General features: G+C 38.2%; 1 protein-coding gene across 1 annotated transcript in view; it reads left to right on the top strand.

Moving 5' to 3' along the window:
* Positions 1-10154: 10154 nt before the first annotated feature.
* Positions 10155-17766, top strand: part of MYBPC1 (myosin binding protein C1) — a gene marked incomplete at both ends in the record, with an annotated part of 80206 nt that continues 72594 nt past the window's right edge. The window contains one exon of the mRNA XM_082751883.1: positions 10155-10179. Within this exon, the coding sequence (XP_082608009.1) occupies positions 10155-10179 (25 nt within the window). The remainder of the gene's footprint in view (positions 10180-17766) is intronic.

Raw genomic sequence — 17766 nt, forward strand, 5'->3', positions numbered from 1 at the left:
TGGCTGGTTCCTTCTGGGCAGGGCAAGGTGTGGACTGCCACTGGCTGCCTGAGAAGTTCATACAAAAAAAAAAAAAAAAAAAGCATTTCTTACCATATAAATGACCATTTCAGTTCAGATATTTTGCAAGCCACAAAGATATATTTTTTTCCCCTCTTAGAATCACAGAATCACAAAATGTTTTAGGTTGGAAGGGACTTTAAAGATCACCCAGTTCCAACCCTCCCCTGCCATGGGCAGGGACGCCTCCCACCAGACCACATTGCCGAAAGCCTCATCCAGCCTGGCCTTGAACACTCTAGGGATGGGGCACCATAGCTTCTTTGGGCAGATTGTTCCAGTGTCTCACCATCTTCATGCTAAAGAATGTCTTCCTAGTGCCTAACCTAAACCTACCTTCTTTTAGTTTAAAGCCATCACCCCCTGTCCTATCACTACACACCCTGACAAAGAGTCCCTTCCCAGGTTTTCTGTAACCTCCTTTAGGTACTGGATGGCTGCTGTAAGCTCTCTCCGGAGCCTTCTCTATGCTGTACAACCCCAACTCCTTCAGCCTGTCTTCATAGGGGAGGTGCTCCAGCCTCTCATCTTTGTGGCCATCCTCTGGTCTCACTCTAACAGGTCCATGTCTTTCTTATGCTGGGGGCTTAAAAAAAAAAAAGAAAAAAAAAAAAAAGAGAGAGAGATAAATATTTGCATACTTAATTTGAGTGCCAACAGATGGCACATATTCTTCTTGCTTATGCAGTTAATGTGCAGGAAAAAAGTCCTGAGAAAGCAATCCCATGAGGGTTATTGAACTAGCAATAACAAAACAATGACAGCATAGTGCACAAATGCCATTCAGCCCCATTTGGGCTTCTCAAATATTTGTATTGTTATGGTTCCAGGCTGCTAATGCCTTAAGCCTCAGGCTCTAACTTGAGCAAGAAGGGTCTATTTTTGGATGAAGAATTTTTCCCATAAATGAGTGCCTTAAATACCAACATTAAAAAAAATAATAATAATATAGTAAAACTTATGCTAAACTTAAAAAAAATAAATGACCCTAAACATCATTTTACCACCGAGAAATGACTCATCAGAACCCAGACATTAAAGTCTGTGCACTGAGATGCATTGCATTGCCAACCAAGAGGAGGTGTTGGGAGAAGAGACATATCTGGATGGCTCATATGTGCATAAATGAAAGACTTTGGACAACATGTAGCTCTGTGGGTGCACAGCCACCAGCAGGGTGAAAGGCCTGTTCTGCTGTGGCCACTAGGGAGCAGCCCCACAAGCCCTGGGGCTTTCTGCATGTGAGACAGCAGAGGGGAAAAGGGAAGGAACAGGAGAGCCTGCTTTTGGGCATCCAAGAGCCAAGTGGTCTTAACCACTAATCTCTCTGGATATCTAGAGTGGAGATATCATGTAGGCTGGTCATTATAATGGATGTCACCAGTAAAACACAAGATATGAGACATCTTTTTCTAAATTCACTTCAGCTTTGCTCTCTAAACCCCATTTGTTAAGGGTTTAGTTCAGCTCCCTAAACATATGTGCCTAGTGCCATCAGAGGTGCTTGAAGTTACTAAGACAGTCATATGGAATAGGTGGGTATGACACTAGACCTACTGATGGCCCAGATGTTCTGCAGGGACAATGGGATGCTAAGAGGAATACCAGAGGGCACTCTCACATGTTTAAGCATCTGAACTGAGCCCAGTGGCTAGACCTCCACTGTCTGCAAGTCTGGAAAAATGAGTTCAGGTACAGAAAATGTCTCTGTGCTTACTAAAACTTAAACACAAGGGATCTCACCCAAAAAATCAAAACGAGGTATCCGTCCTGAACTCTGTATGTGCGGTCCATTGCAAAAGAAAAATATATCTACATGGGATTCCTCTTCCAGGGTTCACAGATCCAGAAAGAAGGCTATTCCTTAGAATAAGAGCCAAGGACAAGGACTGAAAGCTATATCTCTGGGATCCTCTTCTTCAACCCAATACCTCACTGAAGCTGCAAATCTCATGACTTGTCTCTGTTTCTTCCTTTATCTATAACATATTCTTGCTAGCCTACGTTCTTCAGACTATTCATCTTAATTAGTGCAGCAAGTCCTTGTTAACTGATTTTAACAGTTGTTTTTAATATTTAATCTTACCTCTTCGTGTAATGTTTTGATTTACAGCCAATCTTTAAAATTCCTGCTGGATGTTTTCCAGAAAATTCAAACCAAAATCCTCCACCCACAAGATTTTCCCCAAGAAAATCTACTCATCACTCAATTAAAAGACATCATTAATTTCCAGCCCAGTGCTGACTTGGAGTGACTGAAGGCTACAGTGACTTTGGAAATACTAACCGAAACCAGCATTGTATTCCTGTTACAGCCAATACTTGTTCCTAAATCAAGCCAGGGTGGTGTGATGATGTTCCTGGAATTCAGACATATTAAGTATGTTAAGTAAAATATTATATTTGTTAGCTGGGAGAGGGAATACACAATTCCTTTCATTGCACACTGTTCAGAGGAAGAAGGTAAACCTACAGCATCTGGTGAGTTCAAGGGTAGCCATAAAGTTATAAGTTTTTGACAAAAACAAACAAAAACAAAACAACAACAACAACAAAATGATTTCTTAGTGAAAAGGACAAGGCCTCCTGCTATCGAAGTGGAGATTCGTAGCTAATTATTGCACGTTTGCTCTGTGCTCCCAGCGGATGGTGTTGCCTTTGCAGTTATGTCTCAGGCAGCCCATGCCCACTCTCAGTGCATCTGAGAGACCCCTCAGAAGTTCACTGAAGGCTGAGAGGAATTTTATTTATTTCATCCAAAACAAAGAAAGAAAGAGACAGATAAGCTAAAGAAAACTTATCTCTGCACAACAGATGTTATTGGAATTAAGAAATCAATATGCAGTATTTCACGCGTATCTCAATTATCATGCAGAATAGGAAGCGGATGTTTATAAACGGTGGATCTCTGACACAACGAGGGTATAATTTCCCGTTAAACCTAGCACTATGTGTGTGTAGGTTGTAGCTAAGAGGGACAGTCCCACTCCCCTGCCTGCGGCTGTGTGCTCCCGTTGCCTCATGCCTAGCTATCATAGGGCTGCTGGAGGGTATTACTGCAGCCAGCTACACCAACAGAAATAAAGTATATCCTGCTCCAAATGAGTAGGATTCTTTCAGATCAGTAAGCTGAACTGGCTCATCCTGCATAGTCAACAGGTCTGATGCAAGACCTTCTGGCTGAGGAAGGATAAAAGAGGGGAGAAAGGGCCCATCTTGCTAGCAACATTCTGCAGCTGCACTGGATTACATGTAACAGGAAACTATACCATTAGTATGTCAAACAAATTTGTCCAGAGTATTATACTATTATAATTATACTGCAGTTATGTGAAGAACAAGTGATTAAATAGGTAAAGAGAATACCAGCCCTAGAACTTGATACCCTTTATTCCATCTATTCACACGCAGCAGTAGTGTTTTAGTGAATGTAAACAGTAATGATATATTGTAGTAACAACAGAGATTAGAGTGCCATAGCTATCAGGCAAAAGAACGGGCTATCGCCCTCACTTTACAAAGAGGTAACTGAGGTATGCCCCAGTTAAGGATGCTGCTAGCATGAACTCTCCAGGACATCTAGGAATTGAATGCATTTCTGTTAAAAACCTTCACAGAATGATCTGAAGGTGATTTTAGATAGTGACAATCTGAATGGGAACTGCCACTTTGACAACATTTCCAGACTATCAAAAAATTAGGGTGAATTTTAAAGTTGCATTTTCATCCTCGTCATGACTGAACTTGGGTGCTTTTATTTGAATGTTGATGAATTATGACTTTTGGATTTGCATCACTCATCTTTATTTGTAGAAATATTTATCTACCTCTATGAAGTACTAAAGTTTGTAAGACTGCAAGATTTAAAATTCTAAAGGAGATATATTAATCTCAATTTATTTCTTTTAGTTTAATTTGGTGTCTTGTGATGATTTTAACATATAAGACTGGTATTGTAACCACTAATTATGAGCTCTGCCTCTGCCATTGCAATAAATCTAAAACTGTCTCAGACATGTTAGTCAAAGTTATTTGGAATCCACCAGTCTAGTATTTCCCATAATATAGGGCATACTTCTTTGGCTGCAGGAGGTTCCTGGAGAGTTTTGACACTGGAACAACTCAATTGCAATCAGGAGGAAAGCAGAGTTGGAAAAAATTACTTGTGAAAAAAATGTGTTACCGCTGGGATATTCAGTTATGGATTTCAGGAATTTCCAGGACTTAATTTCTACAGGCTTGTTTTTGAAATTCTTCTAACTTCTAGAAAGATAGACCAAATACTCTGAAACTAATTTAAAATTAATTCATCAAATTGAATGGCAAAATGCTATACTTGCATCAGAAAACACACACAAAAAATGCAATACTGAGGAGATCTGAATCCCAGTTTTTAATGACAATGGGGTGTTTTCCTCATCCAATATTTCATAGGGCAACACTGGAGGCACCATATCAGAGTGATTTATTATAATTTCCTGTGTCAATCATGTGCTCTTTGTAAACAGTTATAAATTTCATATGCTTAATGAACAGATCAAATCTGGGCTGAAGAGAACTCTTTGTTATTCTGTATCAGGCATTCACAACCAGACAGTTTGCTGTATGATGGAGCATGTAAACCCAGCATGGGTCTTGCTTACCTAGGCATAGCTCAGGTGAGTAGTAGCTTCCAATTTCACCTGTGGAAGTAAGAACAAAAATCTGGGCTGCAATGTCTCTTTCCTCTCCTGGTTGCAGATTCCTCTTTCAAGTTTCCTCTTAAAAACAGAATGAAATAAGCTTTGGCTCTCTTGAAGTCAATGGCAAAATTCCCATCACTTTTCCTTTCTTAGCATCCCTTATATTATATATATATATATTTATTCTGATTGATTCACCAAAGCAGTTGAAAGAAAGAAACTGCTCTCCTTCTTCCTCCTGCTGTTTTGCCTGCTGCCCTGACCTATGGACTTGCTCTTGACTTTGGTGCAGAGTGCCTCAGTTCACTGGAAGTTACTGTCAGAAAGGAAACACTGTGACTGCTATAGGACACCATGGGGCATGTATTGCTTACACATTAATGCCACTCTTTGGGTCACTGTAAGGCAGAAGGTAAAGCTGACAAGTGGTGTTTATCTGTCAACGACATCTTGTACGTGCCTTGAAGTGCCTCCAAGCCGACTGTCTTGGAAAAAAGTAAAATGCAATCTAGGCTTTAAAGATTAATCTTCCCTCCTCTTGCTGCATAGAGTAAGACCCCATTTGTGGATACTACATCTATACAGAAAATATTTCTCATCATTTTTCAACCAAGGTCACAACTTATTTACACGAGAGAAAAGAACAGAGTAGAAAAGTCTTTTTCCTGGCAGGTCTGCAGTGTAAGGCTGTGATCAAACTGAGCTGGCCAGGTAAATCCTGGTATCTTTCATCAATACTAGTAAATTCTGTAAACATGTAAGACCAAAAGGACTGCCTTCACAAATCAGATAGGGACTTAACAACAGCAGCTACACTGAGATGAAGCATTCTTCCATGCTGAGGTATTTCCCTCTGTTGCAAAAATAGAATTTGTACATTTTTCAGTTGCACATTTTTAGTCTTCCACTTGCCAGTATGGTAGAAATTGAAATAATTGATTTGTTCATTTTATTGGCAGAAAAGATGCCCTTCAGATTATCAGTGACACCAAAAGAGATGAATGTACCAAAATCTAGAATGACCTATATTAAATAGAGTATGTGGCAAACGCAGAAGCTGAGCACAAAATGACATCCCTATGAAGTGATTCTGCTGCAGAAATGGAGAATGGGATTTTCAGGCTTTGTTCCAGTAGAAAGGGATGTGGGACTTAAACGGGGCTTGAGCATTGTCAAACTTCTTTCCAACATCCTCCTGGAAATGCATGTTTATTGGTCCTTCCGGATGGAAGGGAAGGCTTGTTTGCTGCTGCTTCATATTGATTTTCCTTAGACACAATAAATAACCGTATCCCAGATGTTACAAAACTCCAAATATTATAACTTATGAGAAGTGTTTTTCTGTTATGTTTTTATTTTATTTTTTAATCAATACAAAATGAGATACTATTCATTTTTTAGTGAAAACTAAAGGCATACCAAGCAGTCCATCCACCCATCTACCTAGATTGAGAGAAATACTACATTGCAAGCCAGCTCCAATTAATTTTAAATGATTTCAGTGAATTACAGTAGTTCCAAATACAAGACTAAAAAGAAATAATCCTAGCAGTCTGATAATAAAGACATTCCCATGCAAGATAAGAGTCATATTTGAGACTGACTTGAATGTATCAAAGTAGAGACCTAAGTGTAAGTTTGTTGTACATAGTTGAATGCCCTGGCTACAAATTGCATGCTATTTTGAGCTGTATATCAGCATTTTGGGGTTCAGTTCCAGATATTGTCTTGTGTAGACTTGGAATCCTTTCCCATTCTCTAAACTGATCATTTCTGCCCAGCATTCTTGTTTCAATGGATCGGCTTTTGTTGATATCAGTAAAACATTTCAGTGGAAAATTTTTAAACACTTGAGTTTCTGAGGCCTTGCAAGAATCAATCCTGATCCTTTGGCTGGTTGACAAGATGAAGATTTTTCTCTGGTAACAAATAGACAGTGACTTACTAGAATAGAGATTGAAGTCAGTGAGAGAGTTCAGTCCTAGGAATAGCAGCAAATAAGAAATTATGGATGCAGACCTAGCAGCTGCAAGAACAAATAAAGGCTTTGGATGTATGACCAAGGGAATTTATTAAAAACAGATGAGACGGAATGATTTAATTATCTGATGCCTTGGTTAGTTGCTGTTTGGAAACCACTGAAGGAGCTGGGAGCTGAACAGAGTTAAAATAGGACACTCATGCCTTGGAAAGAGACCACAGAAGGACAGCAACATTAATTGGGACAGGAATGGAGGTGAAGAACTCAGAAAGTTTATTTTTGTCCCCTGAGGTCGATGAGATGAAGGCTGATGGTGGTACACAAATTACAGAAAAGTTGTATCACTGGAATTTTTGGCCAGAGTGGGGGAGAACATAACATCAAATGCAATGAATTCATAGAGGTAACATTGTTTAGTATGACTGTATTTCCATTGTAATCATAGAATGGCTCGAGTTGGAAGGGACCTAAAAGATCATCGTAGTTCCAACCCCCTATGCCAACAGAAGATGCAGAAGGGCCTGTCCATACAGTGGAGAAGAAATGGAACAAAATTCCATTGTGATAGATAAATTGAAACAGTAATGCTAAATAATTAGGGAATACATTCTTTAAAAAAGGGTAATAGGATAATTTATAGCCCAAACTATTTACATTTGAATTCAAAGTAGAATGTTTTATTGCTGATTTAACCATTGATTGTTAAAAAGCTATCAAGGGTCTTCCACTGAAATTCCACTGGGTCTTGAAGATATAATAGGAAGTTATTGTTGTCATAAAAAATAGATGACTGAAACATTTTAGACCTATGTTCTGTGCATAAGTATAATGTCAGGAAAGAGTGAGCAAATTTTCAGATGATTGCTACTCCACTGTTTTGGTTTATTCCATGCAGTTGAATGGCCTTTTGCTTGCACTTTTGACTGGCCTTTACGTAATAGACCTCAAGAAGAACACATCTTTCCACATACTACAAAGGCAAATATAGTGTTTTGTGATTATTTTCCTACACATGATTTTACTTTTTCTTCTGCTGCCTAGAACAGGTTATAGAGCCAATACAGAGCCTGACTATACTAAGGCTAGAATATACACTAGGGCATGGGCTGACATGTCCTGTAGAGATTGTTAGCATGTGCCCTGCTACCGTTTTGCTTTATGCCAACAAGCACTCTTCAACTATGCCTAAGCACAATTTAGGCACATGGCAGCAGCCATGCCCTGTGGACATTTTGTTTGCAGTCTGTTTCTCTTGCGGTAGAGAGGAAGTTTTACTGGATGTATGAGAACTATGTCCTTTCACTTGGCCTCAGAGCCAGTGAGTGCTCTCAGCACTGATTTGTTTAGTAGTACAGAGGTAGTCCCTGACTTACATGCTGTCTTGCTGTAGAGGAAGCCCTTCAAGAATGTAGAGGTATTCATGGCCTTCAGTCCTTTCTCACTGTGAGATTCTGAAGGAGGTCCACTCTGTAAACCACCTGGTGCTAATCTGCAACCATATTTATTGCTTGTATTAGCAGAAGTGTCCAAACACACAGTTCTCAGCATCTCTTGGCTTTTGATGGGTGAAATGCAAAGCAAACTATAATTATATCTTACAAAGGCATGCTCAAGAAACACCATACTGGAGACAATCAGCAGCTGCACTTCATTCCCTTCTGGTTCCAGCCATTGAAATGTTCAGTGCCTGTGTAGGGACAGAAATAGAGGGAATAGGAAAAAAACGGTCTCTACAGTGTTATTAGGTCTCTACACACATCAGTTCCCCAGTGTTACAACAATCATACATAGACATACAAAATTCCCTGTTACCTAATTAAGGTGGCATCCTGTTTGATTTCCAAGCACAGGAATTATTTTAGTGATATAAGCAGGTTTACCTAGACAGTGATATGAAAACAAGGGGGAAATAGCTTTAACATTCTTTGTTTAGGTTCTTGCAGGCAGGAGTCAGCGTGAGTCATGTCTTTCTCTGTATTTTATAGGCATGAATGTTATCTGACATGAATTAGTCAGATAATAAAACACCACAATGAGTATGGCAGAAAAAGCCTGATGAGGAAAAATGCTATGTGATAGTCTGGTCTATTAAAGAAACAAAAGAAATGACCACCCCTTATAAAACATATATGGAATTTCTAAATATCCAGAAAACATAGAGTAAACAATCATGCGCTAGCTAGAGGATAAACAGACACATGACTACTCCAACTTCCCTAACTCCTATGCAAAGTTGTAAAATATGATTTCTATAGTATTTGGGTATATTTAGACAGTGTGCAGGCTGTCTAGTAGCCTAATTCTTACTGGTACATGACAATGATGTGAACACGTTCCTGTGTTTTAATAGCCCTTCAGAACCACTTTATCGCACTACAGTTTTGTCTTGAAATCCTAAAAGTGCATAAGAAAATAAATCTTTGTACCCATGTTTAACTTGACCTGCAGTTCTATTGCCTACATATTCATAGTTTAGGTAGGAATTTAAGAGGAGGACAGCCCAGTGGCTTAGTATAGTGGCTCACTGTGTCTGCTGCAGATTGGATTTCCATTCCTTCTGTATGGCTTCCTGGCTTGGCAAAGGCAAGGAGTATAACATCTCCTGGATGGGTGGAAAGGAGAACATCTCATCTCTCAGCAGTGACATCTCCAGTTAATGAGATAGAAGTGCTGAAAGGAACTCTACAGTCTCTACCTAAGCCAAAATAAGGATGTCTCTTCCTCAGGGATCCTCAAGGAGGGAAAGGACCCAAGAAAGTGTAGCAAATGTAAACAGAAAGGAGGCATGGAAGGTCTTCACTGCTCCAAACAGGAGCATAATAATAATTTTTTTCTTCATTAATACCACAGAGTACTTTACTATGCACTTCTTCATCTTTGCATCCCACTTTCTTTCCAAAGAAGGAAGTGAAGTTTAATCAAAAGCATCCTGCTCATACTTATTTGTCCCTTCTATGTTGTGAAAAGAGGTAAAACTATTTAGGTAGTTCCTATTAGCTCTGCAGGCAGGAGGGGCTCTTTAATAGCTCAGCAGTCACTTCTTCAACCTCTATCTGCATGTGTATGCATGTCTGCGTGTTACAAAGAGAGACGCAGGGAGCGAGCAGTGCAGCTGAATTTAGAAAGTTATAGATGTTCTCATCAGCCCCATGCAATGCAGCAGAGATTCCTTCCAAAAGCCAAGGGAGCAGAGGCTGCAGACAACAGATGTGAGAGGGGTTCCCATAACTGTCAATTTTCAAAGTGTTTGCATTGAAAAGAGAGGAGGTGCTATTTTGATTGATATTTCAGTTGCAGTATATAAAGCAGAGGAATTCTTCTCACCCTCTGCTTGTCATACTGATCTGCATACTCTCTCAGCTGGACTTGGGGCTACTACTTACTGCATCTGAAAGGCTGAAACTCCCTGGGAATAAAGAGTTCTTTTAACAATGCCGGAACCCACCAAGAAAGATGGTAAGCATAGCAAATATTAGCTGAACATTTCTTAATTACGGGAAACCTGAGGATGTGCACACACATACAAAACACTTTTCAGACCACCTTGCAAATTTCAAAAACAGTAACATCTCATAGTGAAAGCCTCATAAGAGCATTACATCATGACAGATTGCTGATTCTTTTAAACTAAGATTACTTTCAGGCAGAGGTATAAGGCAAAACTGCTTTGACTTCCAACTACTTCAGAGAACAAACAATGGCTTTACAGAGATACTAAGAAACCGCTTCATTGGGCACATACTGTATTCATTTTTAAAAGACTGCAGAATTTTTGCAGTGCAATCAATAATTTCTCTATAGGTAAGATATCTAGACTGGAAAACAAGGTATAAGCATTTCTTACGTCTTTAAAAAGCAACATGTTGATATGTATTTCATTATCCTCTTGAAAATTAGGTTGTAGAAGTTATTCAACAGAAAAGATATGTTCATGAAAGCTTTAAGTTTCTGATGGAAATACATTCTATATGTATATGTATTCTATATGTCAAATGCATAAGTGAAGAATATAGTAAGTTTTTCTATACAGATCAAACTAGAATGATACATTTTGCCACACAGAAATTATTATTTTATGCTTCAGAAGGTTAGTTAAGGCAGTAATACCAGCCCCTTCTTTGTACTATCAAGTTGACAGCAAACAAACTGATTACATAGTCTCATAGCAAGATACAAAATCATGTACATTGGAGACTGTCCAAACTATTAATTTATAACATTTTAAAAACTAGCATTTCTTCTTTAGTATTTTGGAAATTTAAGCTAAATAAGCCTCTTATACTTGCAGTACTTCTATAGCTCTTCATTATTTTTTTGTTCAGGTTTAGACATTTTGTTAGAAATTTTGATAACTGTTGTTTAGCATTGGTGATATTTACAGTTTCTAAAAAGCCACAAATGTGCAGATTGTATATACTTTGAAACTACTGGCAAATAAGAGGTATACAGACACATTCCCTAATGCATTCCCAAATGCAAAACTGAATTTAATCTTACAGACAATCTTGTGGAAAGAACAGAAGTCATTAAACATCATTTGTTTCCCATCAATTCTGAAAGGTCTGTTAGGCCCATGAGTGTAGTTTGAATGAGTACTTTTAAAACTGCCCTTTATCTAAAACTGACCTAAATTCTTAAAAAAAGATTTTAAACTGACCTATCAGTAGAATTTGCTTTATTTGAAAAGTCATTTTGAAATATATTCTATTTTTTGTAGAAAGCAGGAGCAGAGCAGAGCAACTATCAGGAATATTAAACAGTTTAAGCACCTTGTCAGGGTGGGAACATGTGAAAACTAAACTTTTTGCATGACTGAATCTTAAGCAAGTAGTGTTGACAGACCAATGCGATCATTTTATTTACTGGTCCTCCTCAGTGCTCGAGGACAATGATGGATGAAGTATCCATCTGAAAATAGCTACACCAAGTGCACGTATTAATGCTAGAGCCTAATCCTCTATATCAAATCTAGAGCCAAGACACTTCTAGAGTGTCTTATTTGTAATTCAAATGATTTACACATGTATTAAGTGTCCTTTTTATTTGATCTGTTATTTGACTGGAAATTACACAGTGTAATCAGAATGCATTCTGTGACTGACGTCTAAAAAAATAAAATAAAATAAAAATTAAATATATCTGCACTTTCAAAAGATATATGTTTTGGAGAAAAAATGGTCTGGAGGTTTGTGTTTTAAAGATTATTATTCTATTTAAGACTAGATTGTTTCACAGATGTTCTTACAATACAGTGAATATAAAAGTAATTCTGGGGTTGTGCTGTTATTGACTCTGAACCAAAATACCTTGACATTGGAATAACTATGTGACTTCTGGTGAGTCAACATTGAGATACATAAACAAAATTGAAGCTTTATGTCCTGATGGAGCTAAAGTTCACAGATAGGAATGAGCTCTGGAGAAGTGATAGGTACAGGTTGTACAGTGGTTCTTCTTCATTGCAGACAGATTATTTGCAGCCACTAGCTAAAGGTGATAACAAACTTACACTAGTGTACTGAAGAGATTAGCTGCTTCCTAAAGATTTTTGATAGATTAAGAACTCACCTGAGCTACTGGCAGTATTTAACTATCCTAGTGCCACGAGTGTTTGTAGTGGTACTGATGCTATTAATAGTACTCTACCAGTGCTACTACTGGTAGTAGCTCTACCAGTAAGAATTCAGATACTCAAGTCCATCAGATGTCTGTTCTCAAGGTAATTTCCAATGTGTGAAGTATTGGAGACAATTAAGTAATAAAGATTTTCTGTGGACTGACCACATTCTGGCAGACACAGCTGGAAGGGCTCCCTAAGAAACCATTGTGGGCTGACTGCAGTAGAAAATGTTTCGGCATCACAGAAGTACCTAATTAGTACTTTGCTAATGTTTCCAAAAGAAGCAATCTACATGAATGATCCCACACTCCTTATTCTCACAGGACATTCCAGTTAAAAACAGCATACACAAGAGCAAGTAGCTGTGCAATCAGAAACTGGCTAACATTTAAATGTTAAGAAAATCTCAGCTTTACATTTTTTGTCACTGCAGTCACTGAAATAAATAGATATTTCAGGCAGTGCTGCAGCAAGCACTCAGGCTAGTTTTGTTTGTTTTGTTGTTGTTGTTGTTTCAAGTCAAATTGTCTTTGAGATATTTTAAGATTATTAAATTACCAAAGTGAGAAATTTATAGACTTGGTGAGAGTGTAGCCTCACAACATGCTCTTAACAAATAGGATCACCAAATTAAGCACACCGCTTGGCTTAGAGAAGATTGTTGGAGCTCTTCAGCCTAATCAAATTCATAACTGTAGAAACAGCCTGATGTAAGGCCTTTATTGTACTCCTAGAGAGTCAATATCCTATAAACTACATTGGCTGTGGGTTCCTTGAAGTATATGGTCATGTCATTGTAAGATAGTTTTGTCTTGGTCTGTTTAAAATTTCACACTTGCAAGGTGAAGACTAAATCAATGGGTGTCCCATTAACTGATCCCAGCGGACGACTGGAATAAGACTGTGATGCCAAAGACCTTTCTCAGTGCATTTAACTTTAACAGCCTTTAGTTTTCCTAGTGACTAATAAAATAACCCTCCCTCACATAATTACTTCCTGTAATTTATTATAATCAGTCAGCCAATCTTTCCTCTCGTCCCCTTTCCTTTTACCAATATTCATAATAAGAGCTGCCCATTAATTAAGTGCCCTCTTAAACTGTCACAGGCCATGGCATTTGGATATGCTTTTGTAGAAGTGCCAAGTCTCTCAAAAGCAATGGTTGCAAACTATTTCTGGGCAACATCCCACAGGGACAGCTGCAAGTCAGTCCCCAGTAGGCAGCTCTGTAAATTTGCCTTATTTATTCTCCCCAATCTAGGAAATAACTCATGGCCATGAGTTAAATGACCATGCCAGATTTTAAGCTAAAGCATTTATCAACTGTCTGCCAGCTTCATTTTCTAAGGGTCTGCAAGCTCTGCTTGAATACTGCCTGGAGCAGCCACATACTGGCAAGGAATCAAAATAAAAAAACAGTGTGTCTACTTCTGCCAGCGCTTTAGTAGAACTCTTTTAGATCTATAAACAGCAGAGATTAAAAAGTTCTGAAGAAAGCTATGTGTAAATTTTGTCTGTTAGAAGGGTGATCTTTGAAACACGAAGAAATTTGTGAAAGGAGGTAAACAAGTGCATCAGTAGAGACTGCTTTGAAGACGTGACAACAGTGTTCTCTCTGAAGAAGCCCAGTTGAAACAGCCGTTACTTTGAAACATGACCAGTTTTTTTCATCATATCTCCTCTGTAGTTAAATTTGCATTACATTTATAGCATTTACATTATTTAATAGCACAATTAGGTGTATCAAGATAACTGTGGCACTAGTAGACAAGTTTTATCAAGGTTAGTCATATAAATCATATAAGTAGATATTTAAAGCAGTGTTCCAGAGGGAAATCAATCTCGGTATAGGGATGGATAAAAATTAATTAAAGTGGGATTTATTTTAATATCATATTTTCAAGACTAGACAATTTTTTGGAGGTGAACAAACAGTTAAATGGAAATTTTGCTTAAGCATATGAATTTGGCTTTCTCCAAAATTAACATAACACTGCTGATCAAAAGTTTTCCTTAAAATCCAAGAACCCAGAATGTCAACATTGCATAACATTGCTTTGTGCTTTTCATGCAGAAGGTTGAACGTGTAGAATTATTTTATTATGGCACCAAACTGGGTAGTGCAGCTGCTGTTGTCCTTGCTGCATAGACATGCTTCAGCAAGGCACGAGGAAAGCATACAGACATTTATCTTCTGTCATTATCTTTGCCCCTCTCCAGGACTGACTGTAAAATGCATTCCTATTATTTCTAACTACCTTCAGTTTTGGAGCCCAGTCACGCTCAAAACCAGGCCTGTATGCATCATTTACAAGCACTGTATTAAAGTCACATGTAAACAAATTTTGATGGGTGAGGGAAGAAGGAAACCCTAACCCCTTATATTTTTTCCCTAACAATTCTTCAGAAAGTTTCTCTTCATCACCTCTAACTAATAAATTAAGATCTCTTACAAATGGAAAGCAAACTTACTCCTTACTGTTATAATTAGCTCTACTGGAGTGGGCATTGCTCCCATCCCAAACTCTATTGAGCCCATGTCCTCCTGCATTGATCTTGTTGTATGTTAGGATCTGAGTTGTTCTTAGACCATATTTGCCCTCTCATAGCTAATTTCCAAGTGTTGCTTCCACACTTCCTTCTGAGATACTAGTCCATTTTGGATTTGTTCTTTGACCTTCTGCCTCCACTGCTCTGAAGTTTAAGACTACTTTTCCAATCAGATTAACTTGACTGACAGAAAAAAAAAAAAAAAGAAAAGAAAAGAAAAAACAAAACAAAACAAAAAACTGGCAAAGACAAATCTTAAAACTGGATTTGTTTTGGTTTGGGTTTTTTATGTTTCTTTTCATTATGATGTAAATGAAAGAACTGCATTGATTTTTTTTCCCTTATAAAATGCATTGATTTTATTTTAATATTAGTGTAGGTGGATAATGCAAGATTGATCTGGTTTACTGTTGCTCTTACTGGAGTTGAAAATCTCTTCCACCCTGTGCAAAAAGCAGTACCTCTATGCACTTGAAAAATATTTAACATTGTCATATTAAAATCAAAACTCCGTTGAGTTTAGAAGGAAATAAAGGAAATGGCTTTTTAGCAGACCAGAGGGTACTTGTACTTGGCAGAACTGCAATTAGCAAATGCTGCCTTTGTGCCTCCCTTTGCTGCACCTGTTGGGAAGATAAATAAAGGACTGCCCAGTTCTTTCCCCTCATACCTCCTAAATATATCACATTAAGACAGCTTAAAAACAAACAAAAAAGTGCTATAGTGTACCTCTGGTACATGAAAAACTGGATGAGTTTCTTCATTTTAGTTTTAAGAGATATATTACATGAAATGGGAGATTCTGTGGTCACATAGCCAGGAAGAAAAAAAAAATAATAACAGTGAACATGAACATGAACAGTCCTTGAGAAATATACATAGTAAAACATAAAAGACTCTGTTTCAGGAGGGGACATCCAGGGCATTCTTTGAACAGAAAGCACAAAACAAATTTGAAGAGAAGTTATCTGAGGAAACTTTTCTTGGTATAGGGCCAAATACTAGACTCTTTACTCAGGAAAATGCAGAAATTAGGATGTCCAATAAACTTGATTTAGAGTGAGGACAAAAAGTTTGTTCACATCCAGACTCTAATGTGGCTTTGCACTGAATATAAAAACATGTAAAAGAAAGGAAAATGAAAGAGGATAGAAACGTTAACTTCAGCTCTAAGCAGAGTTTCTCAGTCTCACTGCAAGCAGCTTTGTCTCTTGAGTGTTCAGAACTGTGTAGCTGACTCACAGACACTTCTCATCCCCTCCATCCCCCTCTGCTGTGAGTCACTACAGAAGTAACATTTCTGAAGACTCCAAAAAAAAAAAAAAAAAAAAGGTCTTTTTAGCCACTATTAGGCAGCCAATATGAAAATATTTGGATTTTTCTGTCTTTCACCAAGGGACTTAGATGTACTTTATCACCAACAGAAGATTTTATTCTTTGGTTGAGGAATTGTTGGTATTTTAGGAGTTAGGAAGAGACTGTCCTTTAAATTTTTTTATAAGCTTGCAATCATACAAAGATCTTAATGTGCTCTACACTGCAATGGAAGGAGTCTGGGCTAGGAACCAGATACCCAAATGGAAGTGAGGGCAATTGAACTAGGCGTCCCCACTGCCACCAGAGTTGCAGAGAGCAGGCCATTACAGTCAGGGGAGCCCAGACTGCTCTTCAGCTTACTACCCAGCAGTTGCCTGACATTGATGCCTACTGCCATATGAGACACTCTAGGATACAAGAAATATCCATGTGGGTCTGGCAGATATGACTCAGGAGCTGAGATTGCAGATCTGCAACATCCTGGAGTGGCAGCTAGAAACCAGGAGGGTATGCTACAGAAACTGAGTGTTAGTGAACAATAAGGCTGCACAGTTATTCTCTATAACTTGACCAAGTAATGTTTAAGGATTTTCAGCAACAGACAGTTTTATGAGAAAGGGAGTGTTCCATTCCAGCATTATTTGCAGTGAGACTAGGACTCACTTTGCATGTGGGACTCTGCCTCAATACATGAGCATTTGGCCCAGATTCCTTGGAGCAGAGGAGCACCTTTAATCTGTTAGGTGCACTGATTATCTGGGTAGTTAAAAAAAAAGGTGCTACTAATGCCACGTCTTTGTGACTTGGGAGATCCAGCTGCTTTTACTTGCTCTGCTTTTTATAAGAAAGAGTCATTATATTTTTGTGCACAGCTAAGATGAATGTTTAAATCAACTCAAATTTAAATTTATTTTTTTTATATCACTGAGAAAAGAAAAAATGGTAAATTGCATTGCTGTTCAAAACAAAGTTAACTGAATTAACTCACCTAAATTTTGCTCAGTTCCAACAACAGCTTTAAGCTTTTAAATAAATGAATGGTTACACCAAGGACATTTCAAGCTATGAAGGACAAACACTTTTTTACGTTAAATAATAAAACATTTCTTAATATTCTGCAATGTGTTCAGCAAAAAACATGCAGAATTAGGAATATCCATGAATTCCAATTTCTGGAAGTTCCTCTCCTTAATTTGTCATGCATAGTTTTAGCTCCTTGAGCTCACTGAAAGAGCGAGTGGATCAGCAAAGACAAAGGCTCTTATAAAGAGAGTGAATTAGAGCCAACATTCAGTTCTGTGCTAAAAAAGTTTGTATGTCTTCGGAAGCCATTCTAGCAAGGTTTTGAAGGCAGATTCAGGCAATCTTCTCTGCTTCCTGAGACATTGTGGGGACAGAGATGAAGTAACTGTGGATTTCAGAAGTATGAAGATAGATAGATTTCTGCCCAGAGACCTCTCAGAACCTGGAAAAATGTGGAATTCTCTATAAGAAGTGGTTTCTCTCCCCCCTTATCCATGTCTGCACTGTTTAGGGCATCTCCATAGAGCAGTCA

This window comes from Aythya marila (assembly GCF_965140915.1).
Source record: "Aythya marila genome assembly, chromosome: 1".
Taxonomy (NCBI): domain Eukaryota; kingdom Metazoa; phylum Chordata; class Aves; order Anseriformes; family Anatidae; genus Aythya; species Aythya marila.